This window comes from Chiloscyllium punctatum, chromosome 38 (assembly GCF_047496795.1).
Source record: "Chiloscyllium punctatum isolate Juve2018m chromosome 38, sChiPun1.3, whole genome shotgun sequence".
Classification (NCBI taxonomy): Eukaryota; Metazoa; Chordata; class Chondrichthyes; order Orectolobiformes; family Hemiscylliidae; genus Chiloscyllium; species Chiloscyllium punctatum.
In genome coordinates this window covers 60,869,178-60,888,102 of record NC_092776.1, presented here as the reverse complement: position 1 = coordinate 60,888,102, position 18,925 = coordinate 60,869,178, and the positions used below count along the sequence as shown (strand labels likewise).

General features: G+C 40.9%; 1 protein-coding gene across 4 annotated transcripts in view; it reads right to left on the bottom strand.

Moving 5' to 3' along the window:
- Positions 1-231: 231 nt before the first annotated feature.
- Positions 232-18,925, bottom strand: part of rufy2 (RUN and FYVE domain containing 2) — a 70,342-nt gene continuing 51,648 nt past the window's right edge. For 3 of the 4 annotated variants that reach the window (XM_072557988.1, XM_072557989.1, XM_072557990.1), the window contains exons 14-18: positions 15,543-15,672; positions 12,198-12,292; positions 10,785-10,833; positions 6,257-6,334; positions 232-2,030 (exon numbers count right to left, since the gene is read on the bottom strand). In XM_072557988.1, coding sequence (XP_072414089.1) covers positions 1,890-2,030; positions 6,257-6,334; positions 10,785-10,833; positions 12,198-12,292; positions 15,543-15,672 — 493 coding nt within the window. In that variant the 3' untranslated portion in view covers positions 232-1,889. The remainder of the gene's footprint in view (positions 2,031-6,256; positions 6,335-10,784; positions 10,834-12,197; positions 12,293-15,542; positions 15,673-18,925) is intronic. The other variant, XR_011954712.1, reaches the window with a different exon arrangement.

Below are 18,925 nucleotides of genomic sequence, written 5' to 3'. Positions count from 1 at the left end.
GTTGCTTTTGTTTAGACATTTCCTGGACTAAGCAAGAATAACGAAATGTTGTGAGCCTGGCTTTTTAAAATTAATTGCTAGTTTAATTTTTGGCACACTGAATTGCTTAAATGCCCACTGTAGTCAGTGATGTGCTGTTTGATAAAATCACGAACGTAAGGTTTACGTTTTAGCACACCAGCACTGAATCATGATGCATTATCCTAACCAAAGAAACACAAAGTGTACTGAGTTGACTGCACCATTCTGCTAGCAAAAAGAGGGGGGGAAAGTAAGAATATATGGTAAACATGTACAATCTGGATTAGTTTTAATTGGGCACAAATTTTAGGAATTGATGAAAGGTTGCAGGGAGTGAGGAATTTCATCCAAATGGGGAGGGGCTAGAGATGACAACTTAATGAGGTTGAGGCTGAATGGTAATACATGAAATATCACAATTGAAGGATTAGCTATGATAAGTTTTTTTTTCTTCAACTGCCCCTTAATTTTAAAGCCTGTTCTGACTGATTAGAACCAGATACTAGTAGTGTTTACAGTGAATCAAATATGCTATAATCATGGGTTCTAATTCCAAAGTGGGTCAGTTAAGAAAAAATTGCATAGCTGTGGAGAAGTGCTGCTTTTAGAGACTTGCACAGATATCAGATATAGGAGACTGATCAATTATCCTGCTCACAGGTTTGAGAATTTCTAATACATATTCCTGTGAAAGCAGTATTCCTGCTGGATTTCAGATCAAATAGTGTAGTTAATTAGCTGATGTGCTTTTAGAGTTGACAGTTGTAAAGGGTTTTCTCGTGGATTTCTTCACAATCAAAGTCACTGCAAACAAATTGGATTAGAATCCAAGTTCTCAGCCTCTGTTCACTCAAACTTTCTTGGTTTGAGTGGAGTAATGGTTTTTGCTACATACTTCATGTGGTCAGTTAGAGATCACAACCAGCAAAAACTCACCTTTGCCTTCAGTCTGTACTTGGAAAACTAGTGGTGTTGTGCATTTTTTTTTAATGAGGTTTTTTTTTGAATAGGCAGATTTTAATATAAAATCAATTGCCACAACATTAATACACACATCACTTTCCACTTATACTGTGATGTTAAACAATCAACTGAATCCAGAAGTTAAGAAATATTCTGCCTCAGTGCAGTCTGAAAGGCAGTTTGACTTCAAGTAAACACTGAATTAGTGATTTAAATACAGTGAGTATACTCATTGTTAAATGAAAATTATTGCAGACTGCTGCTTGGAATTGAGTGTCAGTCTGTTTTGGAGGAGTGCAGCACTGCCCAATAACTTGAAGTATACTGGTTATAAAACTACTAAACCATCAATATCAAACAAACTCAAATACAGGAATGTTGATCATTGCAAGCCCATGAAGAAATATTACATTAAATATGTCAGATGTACATATCATCTCATCATGGTGGTCTCTTGCAGTGTCTTAGGCAGCATCCCCTAGGTCACAGATTAGAGCCAGGGGAGCAAATGAGAATACAGTACAGTTCCCCAATAACTCCATCTTGCTCACACCAGCACCTTAAAATACAAAACATGAATGACCACCATCTCCATCCTCAGGCTATGTAAGAAAATAATGAGACAGCCAGGGAGGGAGAGAGAGACCTGGCACATGAGTTGCTATTTTCTCATGGATAGGAGAACATCCAGTATTTGTTTGTACTTCACTAGAGGTGAAAGAGGTTCCATTAATAATGCTTGGTTGTTTTTAGCAGGTCAGTCTACAATAGTTTACACAAAAACAACAGCTCTGCCTACTTATTAGTTGCACAGCATTTCTGATGGGAAGTGACATGCATTTGTAGGAAAAAAGTTATTTAAAGATGCAAATTCTGTCTAGCACCACAAGGTTGGGCCTGGAAGTTCACGTGGTGGAGGAACATCGTTGTAAGAGCAGTGCATGGCAGGTGTCACACACACGCACAGGTTTTGGTGAGGAAGGTAGAGGGAGTTCATTGTCAGAGCAGGCGTTGCAGAAGATTTCCCCACAGTTTCTGCAGTGATGCTAAAGTTAGGATAAAGACAAATCACATTAAGTGTTACAATTACATATTGAATATACATTAAGAAATCAAAGCTTTCAACTCATCAGCAATATTTCAATGATGGCTTTAACATGAAAAACATCCCAAATGACATTTTATGCATTAACCATCTTAGTCAAAGCAGCAAACAGTTGGAAAAGTGTGGTCAGATAACAGTGGTTTAGGTACAGCATTTTAGGGATAGATTGTGTTCAATCAACCATATTGTATAGAATGGTGGGGTAGGCTCAACTGAGCCACTCCTGATTCTATTTTCTGATAATGCTGTACCCATATAAATTTACAGAGATGGTGAGATTGAGGGAGGAAGTTCATATATTTAGGGCTTTTAGTAGTGGTGGTGGCAGGAATTAGCAATGGATCAGAGGCCAGGATTTGAAGGAAGCAGAATTAGTGTAAGACTGCAGCATATTGTAGAGGTAAAAGGAAATATGACTGTGTTCAAATTGTAAAATGAAGATAATTTTACATTTTAGAGCAATAGGTCAGATCAGAGATGTTAGGTGAAGAGGGCTGATATGAAATGAAGACATCGCAGAATTTGGTTGAGCTGAAATTTAGAAGGTGGAGTTGGAAGGGCACTATTAAAATAGTTCAACAGCAGCTGATGTGGGACACAGTTGGCAATGTGGTCGTATTGGATGATTATAACATATGAAAGTGCAAGTTCATCTCGGCATCAAATATGACAATGTTAATTCAACCTCAGGCAATTTCCAAGAGTTGCATGGAGTCAGCTGGTAGCTGGGAATGGAGCTTATGATGGGAGCTAGAGATAAAGTAACTAATTTTTGTCAAAACTGAAGTCGAATATTTTTACAAAACCAATCTAATGTCAGACAAATCACAGATACTATCATGGATGAAATGCTGGGGTCTCTTATGTGTACATGTGGAAAGGGAAGTGATTACTAATTATATTGATTTATAACATTGATAATGGCGGTTTCAGAATTTAGGTGGGGAGGGGAACAATTGAAGGGATTCAAAAGAAAGTCTCAGATAAGATCGATACAGATTCCAGAACTTGACAGGATGGGGAGACAACATTGCTGGAGTAGAACTTCCCAAACTTTCAGTTACATTCCTCAGGCTAGAAAACTGAAAGCAGGAGTGGAATCTGCTGCGAGCTTTTGCTGGAACTAACTGTCTACATTTGGAGTGGACTTGCAGCATCCACAGTTCTTTGGTTTTCTTTTGTTTAAGGTACAGGGAAGTGCTGAGGAATGTGCCAAGTCAGAACACAAACCTCAGGCAGTGCCAACACAAGGAGGGTGGAACACTAGTGGGAATAAATTGCAGCATGACAAACATTTCTAAAACAAGTCTCTGAACTACAAAGTTAAACAATGTCTAATTTATCTTAAATTGTATGACTGGAGTATCTAGGAAGCATTCTTCACAAGGCAACAAGCACTTTTGCCATTTCTTATTCTAAAGCAAGTACATTTTGCTAATGCAGGAAACTGTTGTATCAAGTACTTCCAGGACACGTACAGTATAGAATTAGGATAAAGTAAAGCTTTCTCTACACTGACCCCATCAAACACTCCCGGGACAGGGACAATAATGAGTTAAACAGTAAAGTTGCCTCTACTCTCAAACTGAAAGCAAAACCACAACTACACTGTCCCCAACAATCACCCCCAGGACTGCGATAGCACAAGGCCAGATGCAGAGTAAACTTCCCTCCACATCAAACACATACCTCAACAGTATGGGGTTAGAGTTCTCTCTATTCTTGAAATGAAAGTATATCTTCCTCTACTCTTAAAATGAAACTAAAGCTCCCACTACACGTCCCATCAAGCATTCTTTGGGCATCCTGCAACCAGAAACTGAGCAAAGCTCACCCCCACTTTAAACTCAAAGTAAAACTCTCTATTCTAAGCTGAAACTAAACTCACACTGCACTGTCCCCAACACACACTTGCAATGCAGGTACAGCATGGAATCAGACACAGAATAAAGGTTCCTTCACACAATCCCCTTTGAACACTCACTGGACACACTCAATTTGGGGTAAGTACCAAGTTAAGAACAGATTTCCACTGTGCATTCACTCAATGGGATGTATTTTTCTGCAGTTGGTTCACAACAGTTTCATCAACCCGACTGCATTTGACCAAAGTTGAAAATTCATCCTGTCTGAAGTGAGACTCTATTTGATGAAGTTATTTAGAGGACCAGGAAGGAAGCCATCCAATTTCCCAAGCTGGAAAAACTGGATTATTCCTGAACTATATCGTGACTGCAACAACCCACCTTGGTTCGCTAAATCGGAATACCTTCACCCACAAAACATTATCAAGTTTGGTTTTGAAATGTCCAATTGCTCCTGCCTCAGCATGTTTTGGTGGTCACAAAGTGGATAGGAAATTCTAGGTGTCTGCTTTGAGCAGAAAATGACATCATCTATGAATGACCTCGCTCTCAGAGTCATAGAGATGTACAGCATGGAAACAGACCCTTCGGTCCAACCCATCCATGCCGACCAGATATCGCAACCCAATCTAGTCCCACCTGACAGCACTCGGCCCATATCCCTCCAAACCCTTCCTATTCATATACCCATCCAAATGCCTCTTAAATGTTGCAATTGTACCAGCCTCCACCACATCCTCTGGCAGCTCATTCCATACACATACCACTCTCTGCGTAAAAAAGTTGCCCCTTAAGTCTCTTATATCTTTCCCCTCTTACCCTAAACCTATGCCCTCTAGTTTAGGACTCCCTGACCCCAGGGAAAGACTTTGCCTATTTACCCTAAACATGCCCCCAAATTTTGTAAACCTCTAGAAGGTCACCCCTCAGCCTCCAATGCAAAAATGCTGGAAATAGCAGTGACAAAAGGATGCGGGAGGAAGTGGTGTGTGATAGGGCAGAAGAGATTATGTTACAGAAGAGCTGGTGATGCAGCATGGTCAAAAAGAGTGGTAATACAACGAGTAAAGCAACAAAAGAGATCTACACATGGTATCAATAACAATGAGTAGCTGCTGTCTGAAAGTGAAATGAGATTTTAAAAAAAGCAAAGAGAAGGGAAACTGAAAACAGGACAGGATGGTACAACCTAAAATTGAATTTAACACAGTCCAGAAGGATCTAAGTGGCAAAGGTTAGCATGCCTTCAAGTTTTATTGCTACACTGCAGCAAGTGGAGGATAGGGAGATCAGAGTGGGAGCACAGCAGAGATTAAAATGACAAGTCAGCAGAAGCCCAGATTCCCACTGAGCAGGAGTGCCCCACACATCAGTTTGATCTTCCACCATAGTGAACAGTATACAAACGAAAAATGTGTACTTATAACATTATTTCACACTGGTCTCATATCGTAGGAAGGAGGCAAAAGATTACATTGCAAACTTAAATGGGAAGGAGCAATGGGGAGGGGTGGGAGTGTAGAAGGGCTTATAGACAGGACAAGGGTGTCACAAGAGGAGCATTCTCTTCAGAACATTGTAAAGGTGGTGATGGGAAGATACACTTGGCAGTAACATTGCACTAAAGGTGGCAAGGAAAATGACAGGATTATCTGTTGCATAAGGAGGCTGGGTGGGGAAGAGGAGGGTGAGGGGAATCCTCTCATGGTTCTGGGAAGGACACAAGATCAGAAATGGGAAACAGAGTTATGTTTATTGAGGTGGAGTGGAACGCCTCAGTTCAGGCACAGAGACACCATCTTAAAAGTGTCGTTATGAAAGGTTTCCTCATCAGAACAGATGTCTTGGAAGACAGAATTAATTGAAAACTTCACAAGGTGTAGGAAATGAAATCAAGGTAATAATTGGAGTCAATGAGTTGGTAGGCAATTGCCGGAAATTGAAAAGGAGGAGGGAAGAGTCAGAGATGGAACATGTGGAGCAGAGGTTTAAGTATGAAATAAGATTGCTGATGAAGGACTTTTGCCCGAAACGTCAATTTTACTGCTCCTCGGATGCTGCCTGAACTGCTGTGCTCTTCCAGCACCACTAATCCAGAATCTGGTTTCCAGCATCTGCAGTCATTGTTTTTACCTAATGAAACCTTCCAGTTCAGGGCAAGAACTGGAAACAGCACAAGTACAATGAAACATTTTGTTTTTATTTTGGATTTCCAGTATCCAGTAATTTGATGTAATTTTGAAGTTGGGCCTACTCCTTCCACTCTCTTCCACCACCGGAACTTTATCAATGTGTCATTTACCTTCCTTGTAGAGATGGAGAATTCCCTTTCACATAGTTTACAGCTAGTAGCATCCCTGTCTTTCAGCCACACCAAACCCTGGGGATCAGAGAAACAACATACAAGTTAGATGAGACCTGACTGAAAGCAATCTGTTTCTGCTACAGGTTGTAAAGTAAATGAAGTGGCACCACTGACCAATGGCTGAAGACCTTGTCCAGTGAAAGAGCAAAGCACATAAACTAGCAGGTTGTATTGTAAAGATCTGTTTTATACATAACTCACTCAAAGTGAAATACAGTGAAGACTACCTCACTTTCAATGTATATAATGCTGCAGGAAGGTACCTGATGTTGGGGAAATCAATAAGGGTTCTAGTTGGACAGTTTTTTGGGAATGGGGATGTGGTGCAGAGAGAAAATTAGGGATTGTGGAAGTTAATTTTGACACATTGGGATTTGTCAGCTTGAAAGATTATTCAGCAAGCCATGGAGTTTCTAGTTCGGAAACTCTTGATTAATTCTGTGCTCAGTGATTGCTCACTCACTGTGCATACCAACTAGAATGCTAGGCAAACCTTCCAGCCCACCCCACTGCTTTGTTCAGAGATGCCATTATAGACCTCTGGATTTTTTTTTGAAACCACCAAATCACACACGTTACTAGTTTAAAAAGAACAATCATCAAGCATTAGGCACCAGAAGCAACTAACCTGTAGCAATTATCAGAGAGGGGAGAGAAAGGGGAGGAACTGAACTAAAAGAGTTGGAGAGGGAAAAACCACGAATGTTATCTCAACTTATTTGCCTCCAAACTACTCAAAATCAATAATTAATAAATTAATAACTGAAATTGAATAATTTCTTAGTAACACAGAAACTTCAACATTCCAAAGGGTGACAAAAAAAATCATGTTGTCATCTAGCACTCAACAGAACTGGGACACAGAAAGGGAGCAAATTTACAGCATGAGAACAGCAATCTGATTACCCATATAATGCAGATACTTTCGGTGAATATATGCAGCATTTGCAAGTGAAACACACTTTTAGTCTATAAGCAGTGCTGGGCACTAAGCTCTGAAAGTATGGGTTGGCTGAGCACAATAAGCATTCTGCCCATTCAGTCAAAGCACGAGCTGTTGTCACGACCTGCCAATCTTTGGGATATATAGCATTATACCAGCACAGAAAATAACGTGTGCATACATCACACCTTTTTAATAAAAACTAATGAAGATGACCAATCCCCACTTGTATTTGCCATGCCAGTATCCTGAGCAGAGTATACCTGTCTAATTGGGGATAAATCAGCAAACATTGACAGTTGACAAGTTTTATTTCATTTCTACATAGACTATGGGCGAACTAATTAGCATACTCTTCCTAGAAATTATTGCCTCCTTTTCAATTTTGGTTTATGTACCTGTCCTGATATGTATAAGATGAAAAGCTTTAGGACTTTGTGTCTCTCTTTAGCAATGTTCAAATAGAGATACTTTCCCTCAACCTTACCTCGCTCTCAGATAAGTTCTCAATCTCATGCTAAAAGTGGCAACTGAAACAAACTCATAATTCAGTTCATGTTTAAAAACTAAACTGAAAATATATTATGGGGATTAAATCAGTAACAATCAAATAATGACAACATGTAATCAGGTTACTGTACCACAAAGCTAGAGGGAGTGAAGTCCTCAGCTTTGACTCCAGAACACAGACTGTTCCAGCAGATCCTGCTGACTACCACTCCCTCACCCTTCTCAATTGATGAGCAAGCACTGTCCTGTGTTAAACACAAATGGATGAATACTTTTAGACAAGGATACAGAATAGACTCTGGATGGGATTGTTCATTGTCCAATTACCATGAATGGCTTGGCACTATCAGAGCTGACCAAGTTGGCTACAGACCCATTCTAAAGCAGTTATTGTAAGAGAAAAACCTATTTCATCCTCGCCAATCTCCTATGATAGTATTAGCAGCAGTGACTTCACACCTTCATAATGAGGGCACCCTCCACATATTGTGTGGGACTACCACCATGTCAAACAATAATAGATTTACAATGATCCCAACAGTTAAAAGCTGGGCCACTGCAGGCCTCACCAACAGAACTGCACATCAATAACCTCTTGGTTCAACATTTTGCCCATTCTACCATTACCATAAGCCTGGAGGATGTACTGTGGTTCAATGAAGAGTGCCGGAAGAGCAGCACCAGAAATACCTAAAAAACACATGCCATCCCAATAAAATGACATAATGTGATTGATATTTCTGTCTATCTCACAATCAATAAATCAGATTAATTTTCTCAGTCTTATCGTCTAGTCGAGTGTTGGGAGGAGACAGCTTCACGAACATTTCCATCCCTAAACACAGGGAGGTCAGCCAGTCGTGCCGAGTGAATGGACTTCACTCAAATTGTGGCAAGGCTTACATGATATGACAGGCTACAAAGTGAAGTCAAACAGAATTGTGGGCAATAATACATCCTTACCCAATGAGCTCATGTATTCTATGTTCGCTTTGAACAGAAGATCAGTGAAATTGTCACTTGTCCCAACAGCCTTGTAAGCACCTGTGCAGACAGTACGTTGGCCTAAAGAGTGAACCCACAGAAAGCGACTGGTCCGAATGGAGTCCGTGGCCGTGCACTCAGATCCTGTACAGGGCCAGGCAGTGGGAGTATTCACGGACATCTTTAACTTCATCTTACTTTGATCTGAAATCCCCACCTGCTTCAAGACGACCATCATCATCCCAGTACAAAAGAAAAATCATGCAAAATGCCTCAATGATTACCACCCAGTGGCTCTGTCCTCCATAATTATGAAATGTTTGAGAGCATAGTCATGGCTCATGTCAGCTCTAGCCTATCAGACTGCGTGGATCCTTTGCAATTTGCCTACCGGTGCGACAGGTTCACAGTAGATGCCATCTCCTTGGCCCCACATTCATCCCTGGAACATCTGGATAACAAGGAGACCTGTGGCCGTCTCCTAAACTTATTGACTACAGCTCCGCCTTCAACACCATAATTCCAAAATCAGATCTAGGTCATGCCTCCTCCACTGTGTAAGTGGATCCTTAACTTCCTGACCCATAGACCAGTCAGTGAGGACAAGCAGCAATAATCCTCAACACCAGTGTGGGGCAGCGGGGGTGTGTGTGTGTGTGTGTGTGTGCGTGTGTGAGAGGGGGGGGGTCTGGTGTGTGTGTGTGTGTGTGTGTGTGTGTGAGAGGGGGGGGGGTCTGGTGTGTGTGTGTGTGTGTGTGTGTGTGGGGAGAATGGACTTTGCACACACAGTCAGTCGCCCGAGACAGACATTGAACCCGGGTCTCTGGCGCTGTGAGGCAGCAGTGCTAACCACTGTGCCGTCCACTAAGATATTGCCCAAGCTACTATGATGAGACACGAAACAGATGAGGGGTGTTTTCCTTAGAGTAGAGAAGGTTGAGTAGGGCCCTGTTTGAGGTCTGAAAGTTTATGAGGGGGCGTACACAGTGCTGACAGGAATAAACTTTTAGTCTTAATAGAGGGATCAATTACTGAGAGCATTGATTTTAAGGTAGGATGGGAGGGTTAGAATGGGGATTTCTTTTTCACCCAGAGGGTAATAGGGACTGGAACCATTACAACATTTAAGTCATATTTCAGATGAACATTTAAAGCCATAGCATGGCTATGGGCCAAATGCTGAGAAATGGGATTAGAGCAGATAATCGTTTGACGACTGGTGCAGACTCAATGGGCTATTACAATTTTTGAGTTTTAATACAATTACTCACACTGCAGTTACAAGTTTGGATGATGTGTGGTTAAAAGTGACCTTACAGTTTGTGTTCCTACACATATTTACAGCCATTCATGGAGGAAAGTATGATCCCAGAGTCAGAAAACAAGTTCTGATGAAGGGTCACTGGACCTGAGACATTTACTTGCCTTTTCTCTCTACAGATGCTGCCAGACCTGCTGAGTTTCTCCATGACTTCTGTTTTTAAGTCAGAAAGCAAGATTTCTAACATAACCGATAACAACATTCCTGTTCTAATAACATCTCCAGATCAGCTCATGGGTCATGAGTTAAAAGGAAAATATCAACACTATGCTGATCCCACACAAGTCCAGATCAAAACAAAGAACCAATAACTATTTCAGAATTTGCTGTTAAGTACAGAAAGTTTTACATGATAATTTGTGATGCTAAATAGATAATCTGCCATAACAGAATAATACTATGACAGATAATAGGTGGGGTAACATTGGGCAGATATGGTGTATTAATAACGTTAAGCAGACATTTCACATTAGAGAGGGGTGTGTGGAGATGGTGGTGGGTGTAGGCGTACATCAGGAGGGCTCCATTTGGACATTGAGAGGTTCTTTTTGTCCAGCATATTGTGGAGTAGGGGCATAGGATTTGGTGTCCGTGCGTGTATTCTCACCATGGGTTTGCACTAGAAAAACACTACCCTGGCGTTCCTTTGCCTTACAAATGATCAGACCACAGGAGATGCAACAGTAGTAGCATTTTAATAAAATTACCTGCAATGCCTTGTTAGCTTCTTTGATTGTCTCAATTTTGAGTTTTGACCTATAAAAAGATGAAGAATGCATTCTAATAGAATAAGAATTGTAAACATTCCAAAACAAAAAGCACAAAACACCAAAATATAATCAAGCCCAAGCAGCTTCATACAGAGAGGGAACATAGACAATCTGTCATAGAGGTGTAGGGCCACAAAGAACAGAAACAGACCCTTTGATCCAACCAATCCATGCTGACCATAATTCCAAACTAAACTAGTCCTACCTGCCTGCACTTGGTCCATATCCCTCCAAATGTTTTATTCATGTACTTATCAAAATGTCTTTTAAACATTGTAACTGTACCCTTATCCTCCACTTCCTCAGGAAGTTCATTCCACACACTAACCAGTGTTTTTAAAAAAACTGTCCCTCATGTTTTCTCTAAATCTTTCTCTTCTCACATTAAAAATATGCTCCCTGGTCTTGAAATTCCCCACCCTTGAGAAAAGATATCTCTACCCCTCATGGTTTTGTAAACTTCTGTAAACATCCCTCAACCTCCTACATTCCAGTGAAAAAAGTTCCAGCCTCTACTTACAACTCAAACCCTCCATTCCCATAAATATCCTGGAAAATCTTTTGAACCTTCTCCAGCTTAATAATATCCTTCCTCTAAGAGGATGGCCAAAATAGGACACAGTACCCCAGAAGATGCCTACCATGCCTTGTACAATCTCAACATAATATACTAACTCATTATTCTCAAAGGTCTGAGCTACAAATATTAGTGAGCTAAACATCTTAACCACCCTATCAATACGTGACGCAAACTTCAAAGTACCTGAATCCCTCGGTCTCTGTTCTAAACACTACCCAAGGCCCTATTATGAACTGCACAAGTTCTGCTCTTGTTTGTTTTACCAAAATGCAATACCTCTTATTTATCCAAATTAACTCCATCTGCCACTCTTCAGCCCACTGACCCAAATGATTAAGAACCTGTGGATGGGGGAATTATCAAGGAGATGACAGATTGCAAGATGGGAGACAGGGGTGTGAGAGGAGAAGGAAGACAGACCTAAATTTGGGTGGTTGTGAGGGGAGAAAGGCAAATCATGGGTATCATAGATGCAGAACCAATATCAAAACAGCTGGAAACAGAACATTAGAACAGGAGGTCACTTATTCTTTCAAGCCTGTTCCACATTTAATTACATGATGAAGGAAATAAGAGTAATAGCTTCTAGTATGAAGTATCAGACGTGGTACCATAACTCCCCCAATTCCCACAAATGTTGACTGGGGGGCACCACACCCACCTCTCACACAGACCCTCACTGTACCCCAGAGATAAGCAACACCTTGATGAGGGCAAGGAAGAGACATATGCAAAAGCCCCAGTGTATCAACATGAATAGGATGGTTTACTCGCTGAGTTTGCAGCCCAGCTCTTGCAGAGCCTGCTCCTGCTCCTCACAGATCGTCTGCAGGTGTCCATTCTCTTCCTGCAAGTGAAGGAACTCCTGTGAAATAAATGAGCTCAGATTACATCAACTGGCTCCTACATAGAAACATAGACAATAGGTGCAGTAGGCCATTCAGCCCTTCAAGCCAGCACCACCATTCAATATGATCATGGCTGATCATGCAATCTCAGTATTCCACTGTCGCCCTTTCCCCTTGATCCCTTTAGCCACAAGGGCCACATCCAGCTCCCTCTGGCCCTGACAGCTTCCTGCGGGAGAGAATTCCACAGGTTCAACAACTCAGTGAAGAAATTCTTCCTCATCTCAGTCCTGAATGGCTTATCTCTTTTTCTTAGACTGTGACCCCATGTTCTGGACCTGCCCAACAGTGGGAACATTTTTCCCACATCTAGTCTGTCTAGTCCCATCAGGATTTTATGTTTCTATGAGATCCCCCCCCCAGTCTAAATTCCAGCAAATAAAAGCCCAGTTAATCCAGTCTTTCCTTATATGTCAGGATGTCCTTCCTCAGTCCAAAAGACGAAAACTACACATAATACTCAAAATGTGGCCTCACCAAGGCCCTGTATAACTGCAGCAAGACATCCTTACTCCGATACTCAAATCCTCTCATTATGAAGGAGAGTATGCTATTAGCTTTCCTCACCACCTCTCCATCTCCATGCCAACCTTCTGCCACAATTCCACCGTTACTCCCAAGTCTTGTTGCATCTCACCTTTTCCTAAACTGTCACCATTCAGATAATAATCTTCCCTCCTGTTTTTGTGACCAAAGTGATAACCTCACATTTATCCACATTATATTGCACTTGCCAAGTACTTGCCCACTCAGCCAGTGTGCCCAAATCATCCTGCAGCCTCTTAGCATCCTCCACACACTGCCACCCAGCTTCGTGTCATCTGCAAATTTGGAGATATGACATTCAATTCTTTCTTCCAAACGTTAATGTATATTGTGAACCGCTAAGGCCCCAGAAGTGAACTCTGTGGCACACTACTTGTCACTGCCTGCCACTCTGAAAAGGACCCGTTTATTGCAACTCTCTGCTTCCTGACAACCAGTTCTATATCCATGTCAATACATTACCTCCAATACCAGGACCTTTAATTTTCCTAATATTATGTGGAACCTTGTCAAAAGCCTCTTGAAAGTGCAGATGCACAGCATCTACTGATTCACCATTGTCTACTGGTCACATCCTCAAAAACATTCCCGAAAATTTGTCAAACATGATTTCCCTTTAGTGAATATATGCTGTCTGGGACTGATTCCGTCACTGCTTTCCAAATGCTTAGTCATTACATTCTTAACGATCTGCTCCAGCATTTCCCCACCACTGATGTCAGGCTAACTAGACTATAATTCCTCATTTTCTCTCTCACTTATTTAAAAAAAAAAGTGGAGTTACAGTAACCACCCTCCAGTCCATTGGAACTCTTCCAGAGTCTACAGAATGCTGGAAAATGGTCACCAATGCATCCACTATTTCTAGGGCCACTTCTATTTGCTTTATTAATACAACCTTATACAGTGCTGCAAATACCTGGTCACCACGGTGTCCCTCTCAGCTCCTCTGATCAAGGAACAGGATCCCCCTAAAGACCCAATGGCACAGCCAGATCACATCAACAGCAATCCCTACAGCCCACCCAACTCTCCCCACAGCAGGCTACTCAGTGCAGTAATTGGAAATTGTGTTACAAATACTAACCAGATTTCAGATGGCCCAGTATGTAATCTGTAAATCTCTTGTATCCTAATATCTGACATGATTTATTTGGTGTTGTCTTCCTCTAACACACTCAACCCAAAGCAAATGTAAGATAGGAAATCATATATTGTGCAAATGGATTGCAAGAGACTATGTGAAACTTGTCTAATGGACAGGAAACAGCGAGGATGATAAGGGACTCCTTTTCAATCTGGCAAACTGTAACCAGTGGGGTTCCATAGGGATCAGTGCTGGGACCACAACAGTTTACAGTATTTATTAATGATGTGGAGGAAGGAAAATAAATGTACTATGGCCAAATTTGCATATGACGAAAATAGGTGGAAAGACAAGTTGCAAAAGGGATACAAAGTTTAGAGACATATTGCAGGCAAATGGACTGTAATGTTCAAAAATGTAAAGTTGCTTATTTTGGAAGGGAGAACAGAAGAGCAGAGTATTATCTAAAATGAGAAAAACTGGAGACAGCCGCAACTCAAAGGGACTTGGGGATACTTATGAATCAAACACAAAGCTAGCATGTAATCAGGAAGGCCAATGGAGAACGTTGGCCCTTATATCAAAGGGGTTGGAATATAATACTGAGGAGGAATATAATTACTGCAGCTGTATGAGGCACTAATGAAACTATATCTGGGAGCAGGTTTGGTTCCTTTAAAGGAAAAGTATCATGTCATTGGAGGCAAATCAGAAGGTTCACTAGAATGATCTCTGGTGGAGAGATTATTTCATGAGCAAAGGCTAAACAGGTTTGAATTCTACTCTTTGGAGTTTGAATGGAAGAATGAGAGGTCATCTCATTGAAACAGAATTCTTAAGGAGCTTGACAAATTAAATGCCAAGAGGACGCTCCCTCTGCTGGAAGAGTGTAAGGCCATAGGGCAAAGTCTCAGAATAAAGGGTCACCAATTTAAGATTGAGATGGGAAGGAATTTCTTCTCAGGGAGTTGAGCGCCTTTGGGACCCCTTGCCGCAGACAGCTATGGGGGCAGAGTCCTTGTTTATAATCAAGGCCGAGATGGACAATTCTTTACCAGTAGTGGAATCAAGGATAATGGGGAAATGATAGAAAAGTGGACGCTCGGCAAGTCAGATCAGCCATGGCCCTATTATGGCAGAGCAGGCTTGAGGGGCCAAACGGCCTATTCCTGTTTCTATTTCTTATGGTCTTATGGAGAGTATGAAGATAGACAATGAGAGAGTTAGTATAAGAGACAAAATAGAAGAAGCAAAAGGAGAACGCTAACTCACAATACAGGTAAATGAGAAAATCAGAATGGGGTATGAGAGAGATAAGGTAGCTGGCAAAAACAAAATCAAGGCAGACAATACAGATACATATTAACCAAGTTCAGCTGTCAAAAACAAGCAAAGAATGACATTTTAAGAGAGTCACTTCAACTGTCAGCATTCAAGGATAGCTAAGATTTTCACTAAACAGGATAATCTTATTTTTTTCCCATGCTGACAGAATGTATATGGATACAAAGAGAACCATCAAACGTAGCTGTCCTGATGTACCAAAATGTGAGTGTTGCATATATTTCCAGTACCTTCTTTAGGGTGCTGAGTTGTAGTGTTTGAGCCCTCAGTTCGGAGATGGTTTCACTCTCCCTCTGAAGATCATTCTGTAGAGCCCGTCTCCACTCCTTTTCAATCTTCAGATCTGTTTCCAGTTGCACCCTGTTAATTCACAGCCAACTCAGCCTTCAAATATAAGACATACACCCTTACAGACACACACACACTCCCACATGCACCCCCTCACAGATTTAAGACACTCTGCACTCACTACACACACACATACACTTTCTCACACGCACAACCCCCAACCCAGACAGACACACACACACACACAGACCCACATGCACACATATTTTGTGGGGTGAATTTGCAGGGTTACATTGTACTTTGCTCAAAAACTGCATGCATTTATGTAAAACTCAGTTATCTCACTTTTTAAGATTAGAATCAATCTAAACAGCATGGCATAGACAGAGAACACAGGGGGCCAACACCTTCAACATATTGTCTCGCTATCACCATTGTTAACAGCTAACACGAGAATGCAACTTTTTTAAAAAAAAGGCTTTGTGATTTACACATGAAAGAAGTGAAACTATCACTGTATTCTAACAGATGAAAGGCTTAACAGACAATCAATTTTTCAATGTATAATTTCAGTTACATCACACTGTAAATTTTTGCTATAAATTCTGTGTGTTAGGATTGAGCCCTCTACTACCACCTGGTGAAGGAATGTCGCTCCGAAGGCTAGTGTGCTTCCAATTAAACCTGTTGGACTATAACCTGGTGTTGTGTGATTTTTAAATTTGTACACCTCAGTCCAACACCGGCATTTCCAAATCTCACACACAGCCACAGTATGTAATGGAAAGCTCCCAAAAGCAAGTTAGATAGCATTTGAAACCCAACCCGGTTTAGCTCAATAAGGATTTTAGCTTAGACTGATACTAAAAAAATAGTTGTGTTTGGCAAGTGAAAAAAAGTTAATTCCTAGAAATATTCTAGCAGTCTAGAATGGTAATAGGGACAACTGAATGCAGTACCAAATAAAAGGCTTCTCAATGGAAAAGTTAGTTTGCAGCTCCCATAACATTTGACACCATGAGATTTGAATAAATTGACAGTGAGACTGGAGCTCAACTGTGTGGATAAAGGCACGGTACTCTCCAAAACGAAGGAAGGTTTTAGAGGTTAGGTTTGGTCTTCCTTGAGTGTGGACCAGTGCAAAACCAAGGGTTCATTCTGTAGTCTGTTGCAAAGAGACCCAACTTGTTTCAGGCTCAGATACAAACACATATGGCAGGTAAAATAATTAATACCAATTTAGTAACTACTAACTTAGAATGTAGCCAACTAACAGGGACAACTGCGTCACTCCTCTGTGAGCAGCAATAACATAAAGGTGTTCCCTACAGTGTTCTGTTAAATCATGTATTATATGGCAGATCAACCAGTTTGTTTACTCACAGGTGACTTGAGATTGCTTTTCATTCCATCTGATCAAAAGAGAAAAGGCATGTGACAACAAAGAGTGGCATCAAACATACTGCAAGAGGACCAATTGTCACAGTTTGGAGATGCCAGTGTTGGACTGGGGTGTGTGATTTTTAACAATTATCACAATGCACCAAAACAGTTATTAATGAGTTAGTGAGCTATAAGCAAGCTCTCCAGATTATAGAGGATAGGAAGTCACCGAAGGCACTGAACCCAAGAAATATTCTCGCGTGGACATCCAATTAATACACTTCTCATGCACAAAGAAAACCGTCCCACTGTTCCCCTACTTTGATGATCATTTATGCTGGATTGTTACACCAGATACTGCAACCAATCCCTGCATCGGACCAAACATCTGCATCTGTCTGCAGTCTTGCTGTTTCAGGACCGGACGTTGTAAGATATCATGTCTGGAAATTGTCAACTTTTAGTCAAATTAATTTTTCTAACGCGTTTTTAAAAACTAACATTAATTACTGTTATCTAGATTGAAAGTAATCGAAATAGGTTGAGTCAGGTCTTAATCTTAAGATTTGAGCCAAACAGTGAAATTAGAAATAATGCAAAACGCAGCATGATTTGGGAGCCACAACGGGCATCAGATGCTGGCTCAATTGCTTATTTTAAAAGCAGAGATTGATGGATTTTTGTTAGACTAAAGGATATAGGGAATAAAGGGTATGATTAGTCAGCTTGAAGATCAATCAAGCGGGCGACCCAGTGGTTAGCACTGCTACCTCACAGCGCCAGGGACCTGGGTTTGATTCCAGCCTCTGGCAACGGTCTGTGTGGAGTTTGCACATTTTCTGTGTGTCTGCGTGGGTTTCCTCCCACAGTCAAAACATGCACAGATTAGATGAACTGGCCATTCTAAATTGCCCATAGCGTTCAGGGATGTGTAGACATTAGTCATGAAAAATGCAGAGCAATAGGGTAGGGGAATGGGTCTGGGTGGGATACTCTTCAGAAGATTAGTGTGGACTTTAGATTAGATTAGATTCCCTACAGTGTTGAAACAGACCCTTCGGACCAACAAGTCCACACCAACCCTCCAAAAGAACAACCCACCCAGAAGTGGCCTGTTCACAGACTGTATGGATTCCATGAATCATGATTGTTTTGATTTAAGAAACAATGCTTAAAGGGGTATATGTTCCAGTATTTCTCTCCAGACTTACAATTCCCTGCTAGTTTGGGAAGGTTCTTTGTACCTTCTACTGTAAAAGCAAACCCAACCTATTCGGTAATAGGTTAATCTGCCATTTCTTTCTGTCCCATTCTTTGCTCTTGATTTATTTATTCTGGAAGGAATCAACATTTACTTTCAGTATTCTTCCTTTTTTACAGACTTGTAGAACTACATTTGATTTCCACTTTTTTTTTGCTAGCTTACTTGCATAATCAATTTTTTAAAAAAAAATTTATTGGCTGTCGATTCCTCGTTGCCCTTGAACTGATTGACTGTCTGGGCCATTTCAGGGAGTAATTAAGAGTCAACCCCATCTTTGAGAGTTTGAAATCACAAAAGCCAGACCAGATAAGGTTGGTAATTTAGATGGGTTTTTGCAACAACTGACAATGGTTACATAGTTACCATTAGTTGGCTTTTTTTAAAATTCCAGACTTTTATTGAAGTCAAATGTCACCATTAGACATGGTGGGATTCAAATATGTGTTCTCAGAATATTTGCCTGGGACTCTGGATCACTAGTGATATTAACACCACACCACAATCTCCCACTGTCTCTCCTTTCCGTCCCTCCTTCTTCTACTCTTTAGAAAAAGATTTTGGGCTGCTTCCTAAAATTTCCCTAGTCTTCAGGATTATTATTTTTGACAATCATAAAGCCCCTTACTTTAAATAATTTTTTTTAAAAAAAACTCTAATTAGCTGTGCTTGATCATTTCT